The sequence below is a fragment of the Lathamus discolor genome, chromosome 6 (assembly GCF_037157495.1).
Source record: "Lathamus discolor isolate bLatDis1 chromosome 6, bLatDis1.hap1, whole genome shotgun sequence".
NCBI classification, from domain to species: domain Eukaryota; kingdom Metazoa; phylum Chordata; class Aves; order Psittaciformes; family Psittacidae; genus Lathamus; species Lathamus discolor.
This window is the reverse complement of record NC_088889.1, coordinates 73,979,164-74,001,404: the sequence shown is the minus strand read 5'-3', so window position 1 is coordinate 74,001,404 and position 22,241 is coordinate 73,979,164. Positions and strand designations below refer to the sequence as shown.

Below are 22,241 nucleotides of genomic sequence, written 5' to 3'. Positions count from 1 at the left end.
GAACAAAAGAACACACTATCTGGTGCTAAGGACAATGGACACCCTGTGATGCCCTCCCAGACCTTTCCTCTGCAGAGTGAGCCCGGCAGCAGGGAGGCTGTCTCTGGTTTGCAGAACAGGGATAAGCCTGTCCCATCAGGTGCTGAGGCTGCGGCACAGGTTGCCCAGAGAAGCTGTGGCTGCCCCATCCCTGGCAGTGTTCAAGGCCAGGTTGGACGGGGCTTGGCGCAACCTGGTCTGGTGGAAGGTGTCCCTGCCCATGGCAGGGGGTTGGAATTGGAGGAGCTTTAAGGTGCCTTCCAACCCAAACCAGTCGGATGCTGTGATCCCCTCCCTTCATGTGAGCTCCCAGAAAACCCGCCCTCCCCTGCCTTATTTCCAGTTCTGTGGCACCCAGCAAAAAAAACCCCAAAACCTTTTCTCTAGCCTGCCCCGTAGGCTCTGCACCCCCCCATCTCCATACGCCCTCCCTCCTTCCATGCAGGACCCCCTGAAACTGCCCAGCATCCCCCTGAGCTCCTGTCACCCTCCTGGCCTCCTCCCACTGAGGGTGACGGGAGGGAACTTTCTGGGCACCAGCACCCATGGGTGAGCTCCCAGCCTTCGGCGGCTGGGGGACAATGGGGTCCTGTGAAGAAAGGCGAGCCCCTGGCCTTTGGGAATGTGGGACAACGAGGTTCCATGAGGGAAGGTGAGACCCCCGCCTCCGGGGATCAGAGACGATGGGGTCCCATAAAGGAGCCGAGTCCCCCGCCTTTGGGGCTGGGGGACGATGGGGTCCCATGAGGGCCGGCAAGTCCCCAGGCTTGGGGAACGGGGTACAACAGGGTCCCGTGAGGGAAGGGGAGCCCCTGCCGCGCCCAGGCCGTGGTGACGGCGCGTCTGCTCCTTATCGGCCGGCTCAGCCGGCGCCTCGCTCCTCTCTCGCCGCGGGAAGGCGTGGGGAGAGCTGCGGTGATCGGCGCTGCCGGGTGAGCCGGGGCCGAGCCGGGGCCGAGCCGCGCCGCGCTGCCGGCAAACGCGGGGAAAACGGCAGCGAGGGCCGGGACCGGGGCACCGGCACGGGGCGGAACGCGGCAACCCGGACCCCGGCGCCGGCCGGCCCCGCCGCGGTGCACAGCCCGGCCCCGGAAGCGGCGGGCGCGGCGGAGCGGGCGGTAGGCGCGGGGCTGGTGCGGGGCGTGGGGCGCTGCCGGCTCGGGGCTCCCTTCTTCCGAGGCCTGCGGTGCCCGCCCGTAGCGGCTGCTGCGGCCCGGGGCCGGCAGGGCAGGTCCCGCAGGCCGCGGGGCAGCCCAGGGCCGGGGGTGGTGGTTCAGCCTGCCCTAGGCGGGGAGGAGGGTGCCTGCGGGAGGCACGGCGGTGCTGTTGTCTGTCAGCTCACCCTGCACTAGGAGCGCGTGTGAAACCCACAGAAAGGTGGCTGAGCCCGAAAGCGGTGGGGTCTGTGGGCCTACAGCCCTGCTCCTGCATCCCTGGGGCACCAGGACCAGCTTGCTGCTGCCTTCGGTGTCTCCTGGCCCGATGGCCTGAACCCTGTGGAAGACCTCAGGATGCTTGATGATCTTCAAGGTCTTTTCCAGCCTAGTTGATTCTATGATGCCGTGCTCAGGCATGGGTCAGCCAAGGGGCCAGCCCCCCTTGGCATGGTGACAGTGACAGAGCAGCCTGTGTGGGGAGAACAGGGCACATCCAGCCGTTTGTCTTTGCTTCTCTGCCAAAAATTCTGAAGTGAATCAGTCCTGGGTCCTTTCTTCAGTTGTTTGTTCATAAACCAGCAAATTAAATACCCCATCCCTGGCAGTTTTCAAGGCCAGGTTGGATGGGGCTTGGAGCAACCTGGTCTGGTGGAAGGTGTCCCTGCCCATTGCAGGGGGTTGGAACTGGATGGGCTTTAAGGCACCTTCCAGCCCAAACCAGTCTGGGATTCTTTGATAAATGCATTTTAGGTGGTATCCATCGTTGGTTTTGCTGTGCCCATGATTGTTGCATTGATGCTCTGTGGCATCTTGGGGAAAGGTAGGGGTTTCCAGCAGAAATGGGCAGATCTGGAAGACTTTAGGCACCTTACGAGCAGGGACTAAGCATACTGGCATAGGATATTGTGTCCCTGCCCATGGCAGGGGTTAGAACTGGGTGATCTTCAAGATCCAACCCAAGTCAGTCTGTGTTTCTATGATATTTCTTTTAAAAGCAGCAGTGTAACAGTTGACTGTGGTGACATTTAAAATGTCAACTTTGAATTTCAAACAGTCTATTGAAATAGATAAGGTAGGCTGCATGACCAGCTGTGGATTTGGGAATACCAGCCTTGCCACCTGAGCTCTCCTGTTACTGCCTTATGCCACATTAACATATGAATAGTTGATCAGCTGGTTTGCAACTATCAAGGTGTTTAGTGCAGCCTGAAAATCGTATCAAGATTCTTCTCTTCTGCCCATAATGTCCACAGCCGCCAAAGGACAGATGATGTGCTTGGGTATTGTTTGACCTGAGCCACAGCCAAAGTAGCATAAAACTAAGTTAATTTAAAGGGTTGGGGAAGGTGGAAGAAGAAAAACTCACAAACTAGATAAGATAAGGATGAGAAATGTTTGTCCTTAGTGAGAAGTTTTCCCAGATATCTGTGGCTATCTATAAAACAAAAACCTCAGTGAAAAATAAATGTTTGACTCGAGTGAGTTGATAATTCTTCTCTGATATGTCCTATGGATGGACAAGCCTTTAAGAAGGTCAGCTGTGCAGAGACACTGGAAGTTTCTTGTAGTAACAATCTCAAGCTGTGACATCTCTTGAGGAAAAAGAAGCATAAAAAATCAACTTTCCGATATTACTGGTCATAGGTTTTGTAATTACAATAGAAATACTGAAAAACTCACTCAAGAACTTATTTTCCTAATTTTTCCCCAGGTTCTTTAAAATACTGAGCTCAGTTTCAGTTTCTGGAATATTTAGGTATTGGTAAACTCTACTTGTAAGGTTTTGGTACTGCGATATAACTAGAATGTTATCACTCTAGCTGAACATACTATTTAAATAATTTCTGAGCATATGTGTGCATGAACATGCCACGTTCCGCCTTTCAGAGCCCCGGTATTCATATAATTTATTTCTTTTTTCCTGAGTGTGTCTGTGGGTCTTAGGGGAAAAGAATGAAAATCCTTCACTATGGGGATGGTGAATGACCTGGTCTAGTGGAAGGTGTCCCTGCCTGTGGCAGGGGGTTGGAACTAAATGAGCTGTAAGGTCCCTTCCAATGCAAACCAGTCTGGGATTCTATGAAAAGGGAAAATTTAATCCCAGGAAAAAAATCCAAACTGCTACTACTCGCAGATACAGCAACTGTGGTGCTTTTTCCCTGGGAGGAGTGAGCTGTGCACCAAGGAAGCTTTACCTTGCTGCCTGGAGGGGCTGACAACCCACCCGTGAGCAGACATTTTCTATTGCTGTGTTTGGCAGGACTGTGGGGCTAGGAGCAGGTTCATCACTCTCCTTTGCTACTTCCCTGTCGCCTCCTCCACATGGAGCAAATTGCCAGGTGCTGAGATTTACTGGATCAATTGTCCTGTTTTAAAAAGAGAAACCCAAACCCACCAGGGACCTTCACATTATGCATCCTCTGTGTGTGGTGTAAATACCCTCTGTGCTGCTCTTTCCGATTGACTGATCCCTTGCAGAGGAGCCAGCCCGGGGGCCTGCAGAGTTTTCGCAGCTCTGACAAAGCTCTGAAGGACAGGAAAGGACAACGGGCATTGGAGTCCGACTGTTCTGCGCCAGTGCGCTCCTTACAGCAATTATATTCCTGTTAGAAGCCCCCACCTTATTTAAAGAGACATTGTCAACTGCCTCAAAGCTCCTTTTTCTAAATCTTATAAAGCCATTGAGATGTGTTTTAATGACACAAAGGAAAACATTGTAGATAAAGAACACTGTGAAGCAGAGATTCTTCTCCTTTTTTAGGGTCTTGTATCTAATGAATTATAAGAGCCACATAAACTTCAATCAGTTAATCACTATAGTCCCTTTTGACAAAATTATTTCTGTTTCCAGATGAGGGAAGTGAGATGAGATGAGTGATCTGCCCAAGGCTGTTCAGTGAGTTTGTGGCAGAGCACACAGGAGGCTCTGAAATTATCTGGCTTTATAGCATAGCCCAGTATTTGATTGTCAGTCATAGGAGGAAATATTCCTGAGGCATCATGGTGCACTACGATGTAGTCCCTGCTCTAGGAAGTGCTCAAGCACATGCAGTGTCAGGTCCAAGATCTGAGCCTGGATGGGTTCCTGATCTTGGCTGCTCCGATGGGCTGTGCTTATCAGTGTACAGTGATGAAGGGCTGCTCCAGGACTCAGGGAAGGGCTTTGCTTGGAAACTCCAGGCTCACCACCCCTCACTTCAAAGACCGCAGATTATCAGGAACTTCCTAAATGCTTCTCTGACATGTGTCTGTCTGTTGGCAGTCAGCAGTTTCATTGTGCAGGTGGTTGGACTTAGTGTTTTAGAACTTGGTTGCTCTCCTGAGTCCTCTGGTAAGCTCCCATTTTCCTTGTATTTAATCACCATTCTCAAGCTTTATGTCTGTTTCTTGGCAGGTGTCCCATCCTTCCAGCATCACTGCCATGGTACTTAAGGTCTTCTTCCCATCATGCTGCTCCTCAGCAGAAAGTGGCATCTTGGTCGGCCGCTGGCTTTCGGAGCAGAACTCTGCTGTCATCCTTGCCGTGGTGCATTTCCCTTTCATTCCTTTCCAGGTGAAGCAGTATCTCAGTGAAATCCAGCGGGTGACTAAAGTCAGTGTTTCTGTGCTTGGCTCCTGGAACAACAGCAAGCAGGAGAAAGAAGAGAATCTCAGTAAGTTCTTGGAAGACCTTGGGACAATATTCTCCCATGAGCCATGGATTCAGATAAGCAAAGAGGGAGACAGCAAATTCTGGAGCTGTTCTACTTTTCAGAAACACTCTAACAGCCCTAAGGAGGAAGAAGTCATCTTAATATACTATGACCAGCGCAAAGTCATGCTTTCCCATCTGCATCCACCTTTGGACACAGCTACCTCCACTGACCACAAGACAGATGATGCTTCAAAGCTCTCTGCCATCTTCCACACAGTTGCAAAGAGTAAGATACTCTTCATGACGGACAGGTATGATGATGGGCCCATCAAGCTGACCCACTGGCAGTCAGATGGCGCTGAAGCAAGTATCATTGTGGAGCTGATGAAGCAAGCCTCTGTGCCTGCATGCATGCTGCTGACATTCCTGCTTTCACTTGTCTCTGGGATCTGCAGGGGCAGGTAAGTGGTACAGCATCTGCCAGCTTATGTTTTGCATGGAAATGTGATTCATGTTTAGGCTTTTGCAGGGTTCCTACTCAACTCTAGTGAGAAACACAGTTGGTACTAAATTGTTCTGTTGGACATAGGCTGCCACAGAGCTGCTACTAAATGTTAAATAATAGACTGGTTTGAGTTGGAAAGGACCTTAAAGCTCATCCAGTTCCAATCCTGTGCCATGGGCAGGGACACCTTCCACTAGACCAGGTTGCTCCAAGCCCTGTCCAACCTGGCCTTGAACACTGCCAGGGATGGGGCAGCCACAGCTTCTCTGGGCAACCTGTGCCAGTGCCTCAGCACCCTCACAGGCAAGAGCTTCTGCCTAAGAGCTCATCTCAGTCTCTTCTCTGGCAGTGAGAAGCCCTTCTCCTCAGAGCTGCTCAATCCAGTCCAATCCAGTCTCCCTGAGACTGTATTTGTGTTTGGAATTGCCCCAGCCCAGGGGCAGGACCTTGCACTTGGCCTTGTCTGGGGAGGCTTCCTCAAATGTGGTAGAGCTCTTCAAGGAGCTGTGAGGCTTTCTGGGGAGGCACTGATACTCTCCCCGTTTGCAGCAGGGGTAGCTCAGCCCCACTTCAGTTTCATTGCAGCTGAAACCTTGGTTTTCCAGTTATTCCATGGCTGACAGAATGACATGGGGATCTCCTCAATGGCTTGACAGCAAACAGGGCATAGGGAGTCACAGCTGTGAACCCTCCAGTGCTGTGAAACATCAGCAAATAGTGTGTTTAAATCTATCATCTCTCTGACAGATAATGGTGTTGCAACCTCAGCACCTTAGAGCAGGTTACAGGGAACACTGGTCTCCAAGAATCCTTGGTGAAATCCCATTGTCACAGCCATGAAACTGTGTAATAGAAACTCACTCCTCTAAACAAGATAACAAGGTTTTACTGAGGGACAAAGTCAATAAAGCAAAAGCAACAGCACTGGGCGCATGACCGTAGCCAGAGGCACGAGTGATTAGTATTTGTTACAGGTTTATATACTTTCACTATTACATTAGTTACATACATATTCAGAATTCCTGCATATAGGCAGGGAATATTATAACTAGCTCCAAGAACTTATTATCATATGTCTCCTCCTCTTGGCGTACTGAATAGGAAGCTTCAGATGTAATGTGTGCCAAGTGCTTGCACTAAAGAGCAATTCTGGGCAGATTTTAAGGGAAAAAGCCCCTCATTATAAAGGTCAGCCTGCCTAGAGAGGTTGTGCCAGAGAATGGAGTTGAGGTTCCAAGCTGCAAGGGGTCACTTTGGATATGAAGTCTGGATAACAGCTACTACTGTGTTCATGGATAAATCTTCTGAAGTACAGCCTAAGGGTATGGAAATGGAATCTTTTAACAGGTTTCCAGTTGTATGGTACTGTCATAAAAAAATTACAGCGCAACTCTTCATAAGCAAAGATTTTCTGAACAATTGGGTTACGCATTTAGGGACACAAAGGGAAACCTGCCCATTTTTGGTTTACTGCATTGGAAGAGATTTGGGGTCAAACCCAAACCTGATCAGGGACCACTGGATCCTGGGACTGTTCTGTAGACACTGACTGTGCTTTAATGGTTGTTAGTGATAAGTCAGAACTTTGTGGGGAGCTCTGAAAGTTTTCTTTCTGGCTGGCTGTGGGCCATGTGTGACTACCAACAAACAGGATGATCCTTTTGTGCATAGGCACTTAGTCTCGAGGTCAGACTTGCCCACCTCAAGCAGTGCCGGGACGCAGACCAGGCTTAGAGTGAGGTTAAGCCCAAGCCTCATAGGTCTCCAGAAGGCCACAGTCTGAGCATGTCTTGGAAGCTCGAGCTCAGTCTGGCAGGTTGGGCACAGATAGCTGCTACCTAGTTTATTGGGAGCTATTCTGACTTCAGAATATGTTGACACTTACCTTACAGGTGTTTTAAAACATCAGTCTTGGAGAACAGAGATTAGTGCCAGGCCTTATGCCTCCTGCTTGACCTTCTCAAGTAATTTAATGTAATTTGGTTCAACTTAGCATGTGCTGTGGGGTACAACCTCCTTTGTGCCAACAAATACAAGGCAGAGAGGGTTTGAGATGTTACGTTCAAGAGTCTTTCCAGTCCCCTTCTCCCTGTGCTGGAACAGGACATCCTGTAAAATAAGTTCCATCAAATTTTTGCTTCTGGTCACAGATCTTTCTCTCCCAGGTTTCTGTGATATTAAGGGATACTAATCTTTGAAAAGCTAAAGAAAGAGATGAGTGATGTCCTCTCACGTTGCAGAGGCTTGGGGCTTTTTGGATATGCCACTGTTGAGTATTTGCGCTGGGGAAGCAGGGCAGCAGCGTTAGGAATCTCCAGAAGCAAGCACTGATATCCAGCGAGCTGATCCATTACTCTCAAGTCCTGTACATCTCAAAGTAAGGCATTTCGCCAGCACCACCTTGTGCTAAGGGGTGGCCACTGCAAGGCTCTCTTCAGAGGGACTCCTGTGCAGTATTTCCGCTACCACTGCAGGTCTCTAGTGTGCTGTTGCGGACATCATGATGATTTAGTATTGAGGCAATAAACTCTGTGTGCTCATTGTAAAAAAAGCCCATTTACGAACACCCTAATCTCCAGTTCCTCATCTGGAAAGCAGGCACTGCTCCTGCAAGGAGCAGAAAGACAGCCAGGAGCTGTGATCAACAGAGGTTTTATATGTGCATGTGATCCAGATTTGGAAAGATTGTTTTTCATCTGTTGGCTGAAAAATCCACTCTCACTCTTGGAATACAAAGTGAATAGGAAAATCAAGATTTACTCCTGCAGGCTATGTTAATTTATTGCTAAAATTCCATATATCTGGAAATACTCCAAAGATCTTCTGCTGCCTAAATAATGCAGCAATACAGTGTCACTGTTTTGGAGTTGGTTGGTTGTTTGTTTGGGTTTTATGTGGTTGGTTTTCCATTGTACTTCTGAAAGTACATAGTCATACAAGCCATTCTATATTCTGCATGGTAAACAAGTGGGAGAATTTCTGGCAGCACAGTGTCAGTGTGCGCAGGGGGAAGAGACCATGCAAGAAACATTTTTGGCTTTCTTCCTCAGTACTCCTAGAGATGAGAGCTACTGTAGCACATCTTGCAACTGTTATGCTGAGCTTTTTGCAGTATGTTTGTATATTTGCATTGGTTTATATGTATTTACGTGTATGTATTTATATATATATATTGGGGTTGTTCAGCCTGGAGCAGAGAAGGCTCTGGGAACACCTTGGAGCAGTTGCCAGTGCCTAAAGGGGCTACAAGAAACCTGGAGAGGGGCTTTGGACAAGGGCCCATAGGGACAGGCCAAGGGGGAATGGCTTTAACCTGACAGAGGGGAGACTGAGATGAGCTCTTAGGCAGAAGCTCTTCCCTGTGAGGGTGCTGAGGCGCTGGCACAGGGTGCCCAGAGAAACTGTGGCTGCCCCATCCCTGGCAGTGTTCAAGGCCAGGTTGGATGGGGCTTGAAACAACTTGGTCTAGTGGAAGGTGTCCCTGCCCATGGCAGGGGGTTGAAACTGGGTGAGCTTTAAGGTCGCTTCCAACCCAAACCAGTCTGGGATTCTGTGATTCTGTATTTATTTAAATAAGTACATGTATGTGTTTACTTTCCAAAGAAAGTGCATAAGTGGAACAGAGGTTGTCCTTTTGGTGTTAAATGAGAAGAAAAGAGTCGGTCACAGTACAGATGAGCACAGACCTCTGCTGTGTCTGTAGGCCTGTCCTGTTCCATCCAGGAGCTGTGTTCACCCTTGGCAGGCTGCAGCGTGTGTACATGTCACTGGTGCTGCTGGGTATGAGGCTGCTTTGGAAATCATTCTCGCTTGCACAAGACATTCCTCGGGCAGAAGAGAGCAGCAGCCTGCCCTTTCCTTCGAGCAGGGTGTCTGCTTGGTTGGTTACCCACATCTGGCTGCCTCTGTCTTGGGGAGTTGTGGAGCAGCAATGGATGGTGGGACACATTGCTGGGAAAGGGTGGGGAGGCTCTCAGCCCAGTGAGTGTTTAGCACGGGGCCCCAGAGCCGTTGCTTTCTTCTTGAACTGAGGTGGTCCGGCAGCTGCTGGTTTGAGCAGTCACGTTTCACCTTCAGCCATCTGGAAATAACCTCCCAGGTAGAGCATTTCTCCTTTCCCCTTCTTTGCATTTCAAGTGCAATTCTTTGCTCTAGCAAAGATTTGCCACACCAGAATCCGTAACCACTGGCCTAAGACATAATAGGAAGAGAAGACTCATCTGCACTCATGTCTTGGTGGATCTGCGACCCCAAGTCTGTAAGATCAGTGGCCAGTGCCATCCTCTCTCTGCCTCCCTCCCCCAGTCCTCACTGCTTCCTCCGCCACTTTAGATACCGCCTCCTGACAGGCAGCTGAAGAGCAGTGCATTCATTTGTCTCTAAGGTGGGAGGCTGTAATGAAGAGCTGAGTAACTTGGAGGGCTCAAATTAAGCAGAATGATTCAGAGCACACTGTGTGTATTTCAGAACCAATGTGTCTGGAACCTGAATGGGGAGGGCAAAGGGGGCACTTCAGCACTCTGGCTGGTTTTATGCTGACAAACCTTGCATGAAGGACAGTGGAAAGGGCTCAGGAGTATGTGGGGAGGAATGGGTAGCAACTCCAGTTTAGAATGAGCCAAACCCTTGTGGTTTGTGTATAAATGTATAAAGAGCAGCTGGAGCCCCAGTCTGCCCATCTTAATTCTTGCCCTGGCCAGTCCTGAAGGCACTGTGCTGCTGGCCACCAGGCTGGTCCTCCAGGTGAATTCTTGGGAAGGCATGCACCCTTTGCTAGGACATCACTCATGATCCAAACAGCTGTACAATTCCAAAGGAAAGCAGGATACAAGGAATAATTTTAGCATTTGGAATGAATGTAAACTGCATTTGGAACATACCAAAGTAGTAAGAGAGGTGAAGAAAGTGACTAAAAGTGAGCAGATTCCTGGACCCTTAACAAGAAACAGTGGAACACTGTGAAAATAGTGAAACAACCACTGGGTATAGGAAAGAAGTGATCCAAATTACATCCCCATCCAAATTTATTCCCCACAAACAACATGGTGCTTTGTGTTGCTGTACCACTGCTGTGCCTTCTTAACCGGCCTGATCCAGAGGTGTCATTACACAAATCACCATCATTCCTTTCTTTATAGGTTGTGTGGTAATAAAAGTAACTCCCCAACATAATTGAATGTCATTTAGTACTTTTCTTCTGAGTCATAATAAGAGAACCATGTGAATGTTTCCTCCCCTACAAGCCTAATGTGGATGTTAACTTTGAAACCTAATTAAATGCTAAACGTTATGTTAGATACATAATGCTGGTCACCCCTGGCGAGGCAGTGGAGAGAAGGTAGAAGTGAAGACCCTGAGAAAGGAATTTGGAAGTAACAAAGAAAAAAAAGGATGAACTGGAAAAAAGACCAAAGAGGGGGAAAAGGAACAGAATCTGCAGGAGGAGCACAGCTTTTGTTACACCAAGCTCACACCAGACTGGGGTTTGTGCAGCAGTTACGCTGTGTTGTTGGGTGGTTGTGCTGTACACACAACTGCCTTGACTCCAGTCTCCTGGAGACTCAGCAGCGTGCGATCCCAGAGACGTATCCAAAGCACAGGGTGGAATCAGGATTGCCTTGTGGCTTCCTTGGAAGAGCAAGGCATGTGGGTTTACAGAATGGAAATGAGAGGCTGGGTTGTCTGCGTTAGATGCCTTGGTCTGGAAAGAATTAACTGCCTTAATTCTGTTAACTTTTAAGAAAGCAGTTAACATCTGATACTCTGTAATGGTAATGTGTTGATACTGTCTCTGGTTGCACAACCTTAACTTCACACTGCGTGTATTGCATGGAATTTGCATGCTGGCCAGTCTGCTGTGTGGCAACAGCAAGCACATTCCCATGCTGTTTCTGCAGGGTGCTCAAGTTTTGGCCTTTGTCTTTCTTATGGAGCAAACTCTCAACTTGTGAGCAGCTGGGACATCGCCTCCAGCACCTCCAGGTCATCAGCAGTAACAAGAAGGCTCAAACCCAGACTCAACTCATGAGGTATGGAGTACACAGAAAGCCATGCACATATTTGCTCTACCCCTGTCCCCTCTGGGGAGCCCAAACCATGGATCCTGTGCCCACAGAGCACGACGGAGTCCTCACTGCACCAGGTCATGCCACCTTCCCTGCTAGTTTCAGATCTTTACACTCTGTTTACATTAATTATACCAGATATATGCCTTTTTCCCTAGCATGGGAAAGGCAACTAGGATATTGCCCACAGAAAGCTTATTCTGCACCCCGTGTGTAGTGCTTTGCTAGGGGTACTCCCACAGGCTCAGTGCTTTCACATTTGCTGCTGTTAACCAAAAACTGCAATCAGTATTCAGTGGCACTTCCCATAAGATTAGGAAGGTTTAAATGCTGCCCAATTCCACCCACTCTTTTGGGGAATTTTTCCTGCAGTAACTGCAGAGCAGAGACTCCAACCACAGTAGCAAAGTCAGTGTAACAGAAAAAGCAAACACAGCACAGCAAGTGGAACAGGGAGAGGCAGAGATCTGAGGCAGATACTGAATGCCCTACAGCCATTACACAGTGAGGCTTGTTCTGTGGGGTTCTCTGATCCTGCAGTAATAAGACTCCCAGGGAACACTTAAAATAGATCAGCAGATTTGAAGGCCAAAAGTAACTGTGATTGTTTAGGCTGATTTCCTGAATAACTCACATCATGGAATTCATTCAGAACCTCTTAACAGCAAAGGGGCAGTTCAGGAACCCTCCTGGGTACATGCATGTACCCAGAAACACTATTTATTACGTGAACTAGTCATTCCACTAAAGTATACCTCTTGGAAAGCCACCGGATCTCCATGTGGATACTCCCAAGTGCTGGTGGCCCTAGTATTGGTAAATCCCCCCGCATGTGTATGTATATACACACTTTGTGACATTCTTTTTTGTAGCTTCAATCCCACTCTTTGATCCCCTTACTGAGAAAGGGTTTGTGGCAGACCCTGAGTGGCTCTGTGCTTGGCTACTGAAGAAGCATCACACCACTGAAAGTCAAAAGATCTCTATACTGTGCCCCTTCAGTGAATTGTACTGGTGTCCCTAGGATGTGAAAGATGCTGTGTAAGTGAGCCCAACGATTGTCACTGAAGTATGAAACACTCTCCTTCCTTTTTCTGTAACACCCTTTCTCTTTAACCTGCATGCAGGAAAGCCAACATCTTTGTCTCTCTGCTGATTGATGTGGCTCTGGGGATACTGCTGATGTCCTGGCTGTATAGAAAGAACCGAATTGGTCACCTTGCTGACACTCTCATCCCTGTGGCTGATGTAAGTCTGGCGAAAGCCATTTCTCTTTGACCTGCTGTGGGTACTGACCAGCTCTTGCTGCCTGGGATAGTGGTTAGGAGGCAATGCCTTAACCCCAAGGGTTTCAGAGAGAGTCCTGTCTGAAGTCATGCAAATTATATCTCCTCAAGAGCAGCGAAATCTTCAAATGAAGCCTGCTAGGGCTGCTGAAAAGAAACACAGCCCTGCTTTGCATGTGCAGTGAATAGTAATTAGATGTTTAACCAGGGCTGCTCCAGCTGCTAAAGTAACAATTAGGGCTCGGCCAGAGATCTGCAGCTGCAGGTTGGGAGCTTATCGAGCCAGAGCACTTTTATTCTGGAGTCAACAGAAGTGTCCTCAGGTTGTTCCTGTATGGGGTGTTGAAGGGTGGAAAAAAGCTGTAACCTGGGTTGAATCTGATAAACTGCTGAAAAGTCAAACTTGATAAGCACTGTAGCAGTGCTCATGGAAAGGAATTTTATGGGGAAATCCAAAGGCATGAGCTAGTTGGGGTACAAACACATGAAACCCTCTCTCAGAGTTCTGGTGTGCAGATGATGAAGTAGGAAAACTTGCCGTGTTCTGTGATTTTCTCAGTCGTAACTCCTCTTGCCCACTAAGATCCCTCCACATCAGCATGAATTCATGAAGAACAAGTCTGACTCACAGTAGCCTGCTTTTCTGATGGTTCTTTTTAGGTGCAGTACTCCAATATATCTGTTTAGTAGCAGTATGGATCATATAATGTACTTCAGAGGCTGGGCACCAGACCACTAATCTGAAGTCAGCTCTGTTTTAAGAGCTTCTGTGTCTTGGGAATGCATGTGCAGCCAGTGTTGAGTGCTTCCTGTGGCTGCACAACCTAATCCTTTCTCTGCCCACTTTCTTCTCATTTCTGGGAGCAAAAGTGGATCTTTCCATCGGTTCCTTCCTAGCAGCTGGAGAACTTTCTCTCTTTGTTCTTTCTCCAGCTTCTTAGCTGGGAGGGATTTTATTCTGATTAGAGAATTCCAGCAGCAATTTATTTTCCCTACTTATGCTACTTTTTTTTTTTTTTGGCTTTGGGAAGAGCTCACATTTCCCTTGATGATGAGCTGCTTGTCTTAACCTTTTAATTGTACAAGCCATAGATAGGTCTGATAATTCTCATTCATGCTGTGCTTTCACAAGTGTGTATGTGTCCAGCTCAGCTGTGGGTCACAATTATTGCTCGTTTTGTTATCTTTCATGGTCAAACTTCTAAGGATTGCATGTTTCAAGGGTTGTTGTTATTCAGCAGCAGTGGTGGGGTAGAAAGGACCACAATTCTTGCAATACACTTACTCTTGTATTTGAACTATACACTAAAATTATTTTTCTGAGTCTTATTCCAAAGTCTTTCCCCTTACAGATATTTCAGCAGGAGAAGTTTAAGTTCTCTAGAGCTCTCCCTGTGGGATTACTGTAAGTGTCCAGCTCTCAGAAATCTGATTTCTTAACAAGTCTGTGAGGAAGTGGCTTTTGGCCACGTTCCTGTTTGCACAGGTGGCTCCAGGAGGGGTTCCATCTGCCTGCTGTCTCTGGCAGGTGGATGCTCTTCGTGCTCAAGGTGTGTCCAATCCCAGCACCTCTCCTGGACAGGCTTCCTTTTGGGAGCTGCTTTTGCACATATTTAGCTCATCTGTCACTTAACTCAGTCATCATGGTGTCAGTTATTTTCACAATGTCTCCTGCACATGCAGACTTCATTCCGTTGCTATCTCCAGGAGCTGTTTACTTATTTTCCTGGAAGTGCTAACTCCTCCCTGGTTGTCAGTCGGTGCCTTTCTGCTTCTCCAAGCTTATCAGTTCAGGACACTTACAACTTTTCTAACTTTCCAACCTTACTTTTTTCTTTCAAGATTGTGGACATAAAATCATTTGGAGTCCTTTTACTGCCTTTAGTGGGCATTGATTTATGTGCATCATGTGCAAACCTTAAAAAAATGCAGATATGAGTAATCCCAAAATATCCCAGTGATTTCAGCATGTGGTGTGCAAGCCAGCACCGCTTCTTTTCCAGGATGACAGCAAAATCTCCCCCTAGCCATGCAGCAGTAGGTTTCCTCTTTGCTGCTGAGTGTCCATCTGGTACACATTATTCCCATCACTTGGGCTCTCTCAAGTGCTTAGTGTTGCCAAATTCAGTAAGACAGACATTCCTATGTGTGGAATGAGTTACTTTTCCATCTCTAATGCTCCGTCATATTCTGCTTTTGATACATGCCCGAGATCTGATGGTGGCATTGACCTTACAGCTCTGTATCTGTAGTAAATAGAACTTTATGTATATTGTAAGATTATTATATATTATAAGGTTATGATACATAACCTTATTTTAACCTTAATGGCTTGATTGATTTTAGTATTGACAAACTAAGCTTTTATAATGTATAACCTCACTGGTTTGATTGATTTTAACATGGGCAGATTGGAATGGTAGCTGTGTGGGACTGGATGCAGTGCTCATTTTTTTTCCTAGCAGACATCTCTCTGGAAGGAAGCAAATGCAGGTAGGTTATTTTGGCTCTCAACAACTGCCAGGGTCACAAGCTGAGCCTGCTGACGTGAGGATCAGGCCGTGCTCCCTACCCAGCGTTCGTCATCCCCTGGTACAATGGTTCTCAAATCAGCACTTAGCAATTGTTGCTGATGCACAAGACACTGTTGAACACAGCTCCCACTTTCACAGCTTGATGAGCTGTGCTGGGCTGACTGTAATAACAAGTTGCTTTTGTCAGTAAATGAGGCAGATGTGATTCAGAACCACCTAGGGAGTCACTGGCAAAGGGCTGTGTGCAGTAGGAAGAACTGAATTTGGGAGCAGGCTTTCAAATCCAAGAATGGAAAATGTGTACCCTCACAACTCCTATCCCCCTCTTTCCTCTCAATCCCACCAGGCTTCCCAATGGTTGTCCTTGGGTTTGCCTTCCAGAAGACAGTCTTCCTTCAGGCATACCTGATTCATAGTGCTACATTTGTCTGTTTTCAAAAGAACTGCTTATTAAAAAAATACCCTTCTGAAGAGGTGCTTTGGACAGGAGCTTGTAGGGACAGGCCAAGGGGGAACGGCTTTAACCTGGCAGAGGGGAGATTGAGATGAGCTCTTAGGCAGAAGTTCTTCCCTGTGAGGGTGCTGAGTCGCTGGCACAGGGTGCCCAGAGAAGCTATGGCTGCCCCATCCCTGGCAGTGTTCAAGGCCAGGTTGGACGGGACTTGGAGCAACCTGGCCTAGTGGAAGGTGCCCCTGCCCATGGCAGGGGGGTGGAACTGGATGAGTTTTAAGGTTCCTTCCTTAGAATCACAAACTAGTCTGGGATTCTAGGATTCTGTGATAAACCATCTTCTTTTCTTCCTCCTTCACCTCTTTTATCCTTGCTGATGTCTCTTTCTTAAGCTGAATCCCTTTGAAACAGTTAAATATTTATCATAGATCTGCTTCCAAGAGTATTACTGGGGCTTAGAGGTAATTGGATGTAGTATGTTCCTATTCCCACCTGTATCCTGCTTGCAGTGCACCTTGTCCTTTTCCATCCATGTCCCATCAGCATTAGACCCTCTGCATATGGAGACTAGACAGAAGAGCATGACAGTAAAGAAATTATTTCCACAGTGTTCTCATCTGTTAGCTTTAGTCTCAAGTTTGGTAATGTCCCTACGTGGCTTTATGAAACGCTTCCGATTCACTGCATCTTATTTTTTAATACTGGGTTCATGTTCATGACTGCAGCAGGAGAACTGGGCTCCCAGTCACCTTTCCTGATTCTGATTGCTATTGATCAGTCCTAAAATATCTGGCAGGAAAACAGCCTGCAAGGTTATGTCTTTGGACTATCTTTTGAAGTGCCTTGCCCTGCTAAACAAGAGCAAGCCAGGGCACCTTCCCGAGCTGTGTCCCTGTCAGGATTCAGTACCACCTCTGGGACTGGTAGCTCCAGAAGTACTCAGTGCTGAAGCCCAGCCTTGCTGCTTTCAAGCATTTAAATATTTAATTGAAATCCCCAAATGCTGTTTCTAAATTACCAGTCCAACATGTTAAATATTAAAACCAGTCTATTTATAAAGCAGCACAAGTGGGATTTTCAGAGGCTGAAGCTTTTACTCACAATCGCTGTTCATGTGGGACAGTGGGAGAGGGCACTTCTCCCAGGTATGTTCCCCAGCTGTTTGCTGGAGGTTCCCACTCTCAGCTACCTCAGTCACAACCTGGTCAATGGCCTTCACCACTGGTTTCAGCTTAGGAGAGTAGGTCAGGTGCAAACTATCAAGGAACAGAGCTATTGCATCTTCTGCCCTGTCCACTGCAAGGGGGACCTCCAGCAGAGGAGTGGGATGGAAAGAGAAAATCAGTAAATACATCAGCTTGGGTGAAATCACCAGAAATTGTGAGTCTAAGCCCACAGTGATTTGGGGAAGAGCTATTTTCATCCTCAAATGAGGGATGGAGGTTTATAAGGAAAATAAGGCCTTTCTCAGTTATTCAGAGGCATTCCTCCTTACTGAGATGCCGTGGGTATCTCTCCATCAAGAGGCAAGGCAGCAGTAGGCAAGAGCAGTGCTATATAGCATGGTTAATCTTGCCCAGGACACAACAGGGTATTGAGAAAGTTTGTTTACGTATTAAATGCGTTTGTATAATTGTGTTTTCTACCCTGCTGTAAACGCATAGAGGTTATGATATGACAAGGGGGAATGGCTTTAACCTGACATAGGGGAGATTAAGATGAGCTCTTAGGCAGAAGCTCTTCCCTGTGAGGGTGCTGAGGTGCTGGCACAGGCTGCCCAGAGAAGCTGTGGCTGCCCCATCCCTGGCAGTGTTCAGGGCCAGGTTGGACGGGGCTTGGAGCAACCTGGTTTAGTGGAAGATGTCCCTGCCCATGGCAGGGGGGTGGAACTGGATGAGCTTTAAGGTGCCTTCCAACCTAAACCACTCTGGGATTCTATTTGTTTGTAAAAAAACACTTTTTTTTTTTTTTTGCTCAGGAGTGCACTGCTATCTTCCCACTCTTAAAATCCTGACAGCCTGACCCATAGGTTGCCTGCTCAGTTCTGACTTTTCAGCTGACTCTCTAAGAACTTGATTTGTGCACCATTTGCCATCTACTTCAAGAGCTCTCATTACGCCAAGAAATCCTACTGGCCACCTACCAGAGATGGCGATAAACTAACACTAAGTTCATGTTCCCAGCACTGAGACCATTTAAGCAGTTCAGCTTCCTCTCTGCTGTTACATTTGGATTCAGTAAACAAGCAATAAAGGTGCTTTCCTGATTTACCTAGTTGTCTGTAAAGTGGTTGTTTGGCCTTTTATTCCCATTGGCTTGAAGGGTGTAATAAGAACACTTTGAGGGGCAGCATGTGCAGTGCACTGGACACATTCAATGCAGCAGCAGTCTTTCGTCTCAGTGCATTCCTTCCATGTGTTCGTAGCACGTAGCTGAAGAGCTCCAGGACCTGCTTCAGTGGCTAATGGGAGCTCCAGCTGGACTGAAAATGAACCGAGCTTTGGATCAGGTTTTGGGACGCTTCTTCCTTTACCACATCCATCTTTGGATAAGTAAGTGCAATTGTTTAACTTTTCAGCCTCTCTTTTCATCTCTTCCCTCCCGAGTGTTTAATGTTTGCCTAGAGGTGGATAACGAATCAAAATGCACTACTGCAAGTACAGACTTGTCTATGAGTCTTCCTGCTGTGGAAACTCAAGCCAAGGTTGGATTCCCACACACGGAAGTCATGCATATTAAGTAAAGTGCTTATATTGATGCTTTGCAAGAAGTGCACCTCACAACGGAGCTTGTTTCTCTGTGCTGTTAGTGGTGAGTGTCCAAGGGAAGGCTTTCAGTCTTATTTAGGCTTTTGTGGTCTCTGCCATGTAAGAGGCAGCTGATAGGACTGGGATGAGAAGTGTGCTCCCAGGATGCACACACCTACCTTTGTGCTGCCTTCAGCTTAGTGCAGTTTTCTAATTTCAAGTCCCTCCTTGAAATAACACACCCCTGTTCTCCTTGATAAGCCTCTTGATGAAGGAGTACATTATGATGGGCATGTACTTCTTAGTTATTTTACTGATTTACAGTGCTCATCAATCAAGTATGGTCTTGTTTCTATGACTTTGCTCCACTTCAGCGATGCAAGAGGCTGTGCCTCCGCTCTGGTTTACTTGACAAAAGCCATATGCGATGGCTTGTGTGGGAACAGCAAAAGGAGAGGAAGGAAAGGTTGATGTGTGCAGTTAAAAATGCAATTAGGAACCTGAACACAAATCTAGTAAAGTAAATCACATGTGGAACAAAGTGACGAACTCTCTTTGTTTAGCTCTTTTCGAGCTAAACATGTTCTCCCCTTCGTCACAGAGCTGCTCCCCTGGACACGAACCTGGAGTGAAAGAAAGGTTTTGTTGGCCTTCCTAAACAGAAGATGGGCCTACAAGAAATATGGGGATGGGCTTTGTAGAAGGGCATGTAGTGACAGGACAAGGAGGAATGGCTTTAACCTGACAGAGGGGAGACTGAGATGAGCTTTTAGGCAGAAGTTCTTCCCTGTGAGGGTGCTGAGGCACTGGCACAGGGTGCCCAGAGAAACTGTGGCTATGATCTAAAGGAGTTTGCCAGTTTTACTTCCACATTTTCATAGCTATGATTTCTGAAGCAATGTTCTATGGTGGGGGGTGGGGGGTGGGGGTAAAGAGTCTTTTGAGAATGTTAACAGGAAGTTATCTCAGTCAAATACTGACACTCTGCAATGTTCACTAGGCTACATACACCTGATGTCCCCATTCATTGAGATGATCCTCTGGTATGTGGGTCTGTCGGCTTGTCTGGGCCTGACCATGGCTCTCTGCATCCTCTCTGACATCATTGCACTTCTGACCTTCCACATCTACTGCTTCTATGTCTATGGAGCAAGGTGAGGTGATCTCTTGGATGTGTCTTGGGCTTGTTTGAAGAGAAGTGCCACTGAAGGACCTGCGTGAGTGAGTCCAGAGGAGGGCATGGAAATGCTTCCAACCCAAACCAATCTGTGGTTCTGTGAACACTTAGGCCATGTCTTTAATTTGTGGAGCATTCGCTTCTGGTGCAGTTCTCTTGAATTCAGAGTTTAGCCAGCAATTAACTTATTGCGTTTTTTTATGCATGTAGAAATGTGGCCACAGCTGTACAAGCAACCTTTCAGTTCTTCTATGTTTAAATATTTATTTGCTGTGGTAGTGACCTGGAAAAATGAAACTACATGCCAGGCAGAGGACATGAAAGCAGTTCACCCCTCCCTTTGAGTCAACCTTATAGCAGTTGAATCCTGCTCAGTAGTTTCCAGGGGAGCTGGAGGAGAGGAGGAGCAAAGGGGAAGCCTTGTACTTCTGGAGAAGACCCAGAGTCCCTGCCCCTGCCTTGCTTCAGAGTCTCTTGTCTGCATCATGGGGCAGAGATGGCAGGTTTGGTGTTATTGTCTGCTTGTAATTGTACAGAGAGTGGAAATAGGGAAAGCATTTTCTCAGCTGATTGCTTTTCCCTTGTGAGCAGCAGAGAGCCAGTCCACCCACCTCAGCTGGTTGTTGAAGTGCAGAGCAGCTGTCTGTTATCTTGCACCAACCTGCCCATGCTGTGCCTGGTGCCCACTATGGGGAGCCAGGAGTGGACAGCAGTCACCCACACCAACGCAGCCACCACAACACCTTGTGTTCCTGCAGCTGCCAGAAGAACTTGCTGTTTCAGGTGCTGATGAAGCCTGAAATCCCCTTCTGAAACAAAGCACATAGTGAAAGGAGAGCGGGCATGTGTGTGCAGGCAGCCAGGGGAGGTGGGGCAGGAGCTAAGGCAGGATCACTGCTTGTTGTCATGTCAGGGTGAGTGGGGAGAGTGTGGCCTTAGTCAGAGCCGTGGGGCAGGTGTGTACCAGCAACCTGGAGATGTCCTGTGCACCCTCCTGCCTGGGGATTAGTGCACAGAGTGGTACCTGCCAGGCTGAGGGCACCCTGCCAGTTCCTTGAAGCAGTTGGTGTTCCTCAAATGAGATTCTTCTCTTGGAGAAGACTCCTTGCCTCTGCTTTCACAATGCTGCCTTGAAATCTGAGCAGCCTCTGTGCCTTAACTAGCCAGGTTAACCACTGTGGCTGTAATAGCTCAAGCTTTCTCAGGCTCTGTTCTGCCCCACAGATTCATAGAATCAAACAGGTTGATAGATTTAAGATCATCAGTCTCCCCTCTGGCAGGTTAAAGCCATTCCCCCTTGTCCTGTCCCTACAGGCCCTTGTCCATAGCCCCTCTCCAGGTTTCTTGTACCCTTGTTAGGCACTGGGAGCTGCTCTAAGATCTGCTGAGCCTTCTGTTTTGCAGGCTGAAGCCAAGTTCTCAGCTGGTCTCCAGAGCAGAGGCGCTCCAGCCCTCAGAGCATCATTTAGCTGATCTTTTCCCACCCTTAAGGATGTTTGAAGCTGTGGTTTACTGCAGGGGCTCCAGTCCTCAGTGCTGAGGATGCAAAATTGAATTGGGTTGACTCAGGTGTGGGGTAAGACCTTCACCACTCCTGCCATGGCAGGGGTGTGAAGCAAAGGGAACGGGGCAGACATAAACTGCAGAGACAGAGGTGACCTCAGAGGAATAAGCAGCTGCTTCCTTTGCTGTGGGGAGGTGGTGGCATGGGGCTGGTGGTTGCTGCTGCTTATAGGGGCCACGCTGGGGAGAACCTTTATGCAGCCTGGGGCATGGCGTGGCCATTGTCTTCCAGTGGTCCAGAACTGTCTGCAGTAACCTGCTCTGCCCGTGCCAGGGGCAGCAAAACACAGTTGACTGAGCCATTAGTATTTGATGTGTGTCATTCTTGGCATGATTTCTTTTACTGCCCCAAGTACTGCAGTGCTGGTAAGCAGGTGGCCATTGGGTGCAGTGATGAGAGCTGGTTTGTGTGGAAGCTCAGTAGCTCTCAGCATTGGTGCTCAGCATCTTCTCTTTGCTCAGGCTCTACTGCCTGAAGATTTACGGCCTGTCATCGCTCTGGCGCTTGTTCCGTGGGAAGAAGTGGAACGTCCTTCGGCAGCGGGTGGATTCCTGCTCCTACGACTTGGACCAGGTAGTGCTGCAGCACCACAGGCTTGCTGCAGGGTGCTGCCCATGGGCAGTACAATCCTATCCTACCTCAGGTAATGGTGAGACAGGAGCCACAGGACGCTTTGTGATGCCCAGAACAAGCACTCTGCATCTGTGGATCTTCATAGGATCCCAGACTGGTTTGGGTTGGAAGGGACTTAAAGCTCATCCAGTTCCAATCCCCTGCCACGGGCAGGGACACCTTCCACTAGACCAGGTTACTCCAAGCCCTGTCCAACCCAGCCTTGAACACTGCTAGGGATGGGGCAGCCACAGCTTCTCTGGGCAACCTGTGCCAGTGCCTCAGCACTCTTACAGGGAAGAGCTTCTGCCTAAGAGCTCATCTGAATCTCCCCTCTGTCAGCTTAAAGCCATTCCCCCTTGTCCTATCCCTATAGGCCCTTGTCCAAAGCACCTCTCCAGGTTTCTTATAGCCCCTTTAGGCACTGGAGCTGCTCTAAGGTCTCCCCTTAAGGAGCCTTCTCTTCTCCA

The 22,241-nt window shown here is 48.1% G+C and overlaps 1 protein-coding gene across 3 annotated transcripts in view; it reads left to right on the top strand.

The window, feature by feature from the left end:
* The first annotated feature begins 920 nt into the window (after nucleotides 1-920).
* Nucleotides 921-22,241, top strand: part of PIGQ (phosphatidylinositol glycan anchor biosynthesis class Q) — a 35,840-nt gene continuing 14,519 nt past the window's right edge. Inside the window, exons 1-8 of one of the 3 annotated variants that reach the window (XM_065683626.1) lie at nucleotides 1,118-1,157; nucleotides 4,591-4,620; nucleotides 4,750-5,291; nucleotides 11,233-11,364; nucleotides 12,528-12,648; nucleotides 18,097-18,223; nucleotides 19,419-19,572; nucleotides 21,621-21,732. In XM_065683626.1, coding sequence (XP_065539698.1) covers nucleotides 4,618-4,620; nucleotides 4,750-5,291; nucleotides 11,233-11,364; nucleotides 12,528-12,648; nucleotides 18,097-18,223; nucleotides 19,419-19,572; nucleotides 21,621-21,732 — 1,191 coding nt within the window. In that variant the 5' untranslated portion in view covers nucleotides 1,118-1,157; nucleotides 4,591-4,617. Of the gene's footprint in view, nucleotides 972-1,009; nucleotides 1,158-4,590; nucleotides 5,292-11,232; nucleotides 11,365-12,527; nucleotides 12,649-18,096; nucleotides 18,224-19,418; nucleotides 19,573-21,620; nucleotides 21,733-22,241 lie in introns of those variants that run through there. The other 2 variants (XM_065683625.1, XM_065683627.1) reach the window with 2 other exon arrangements.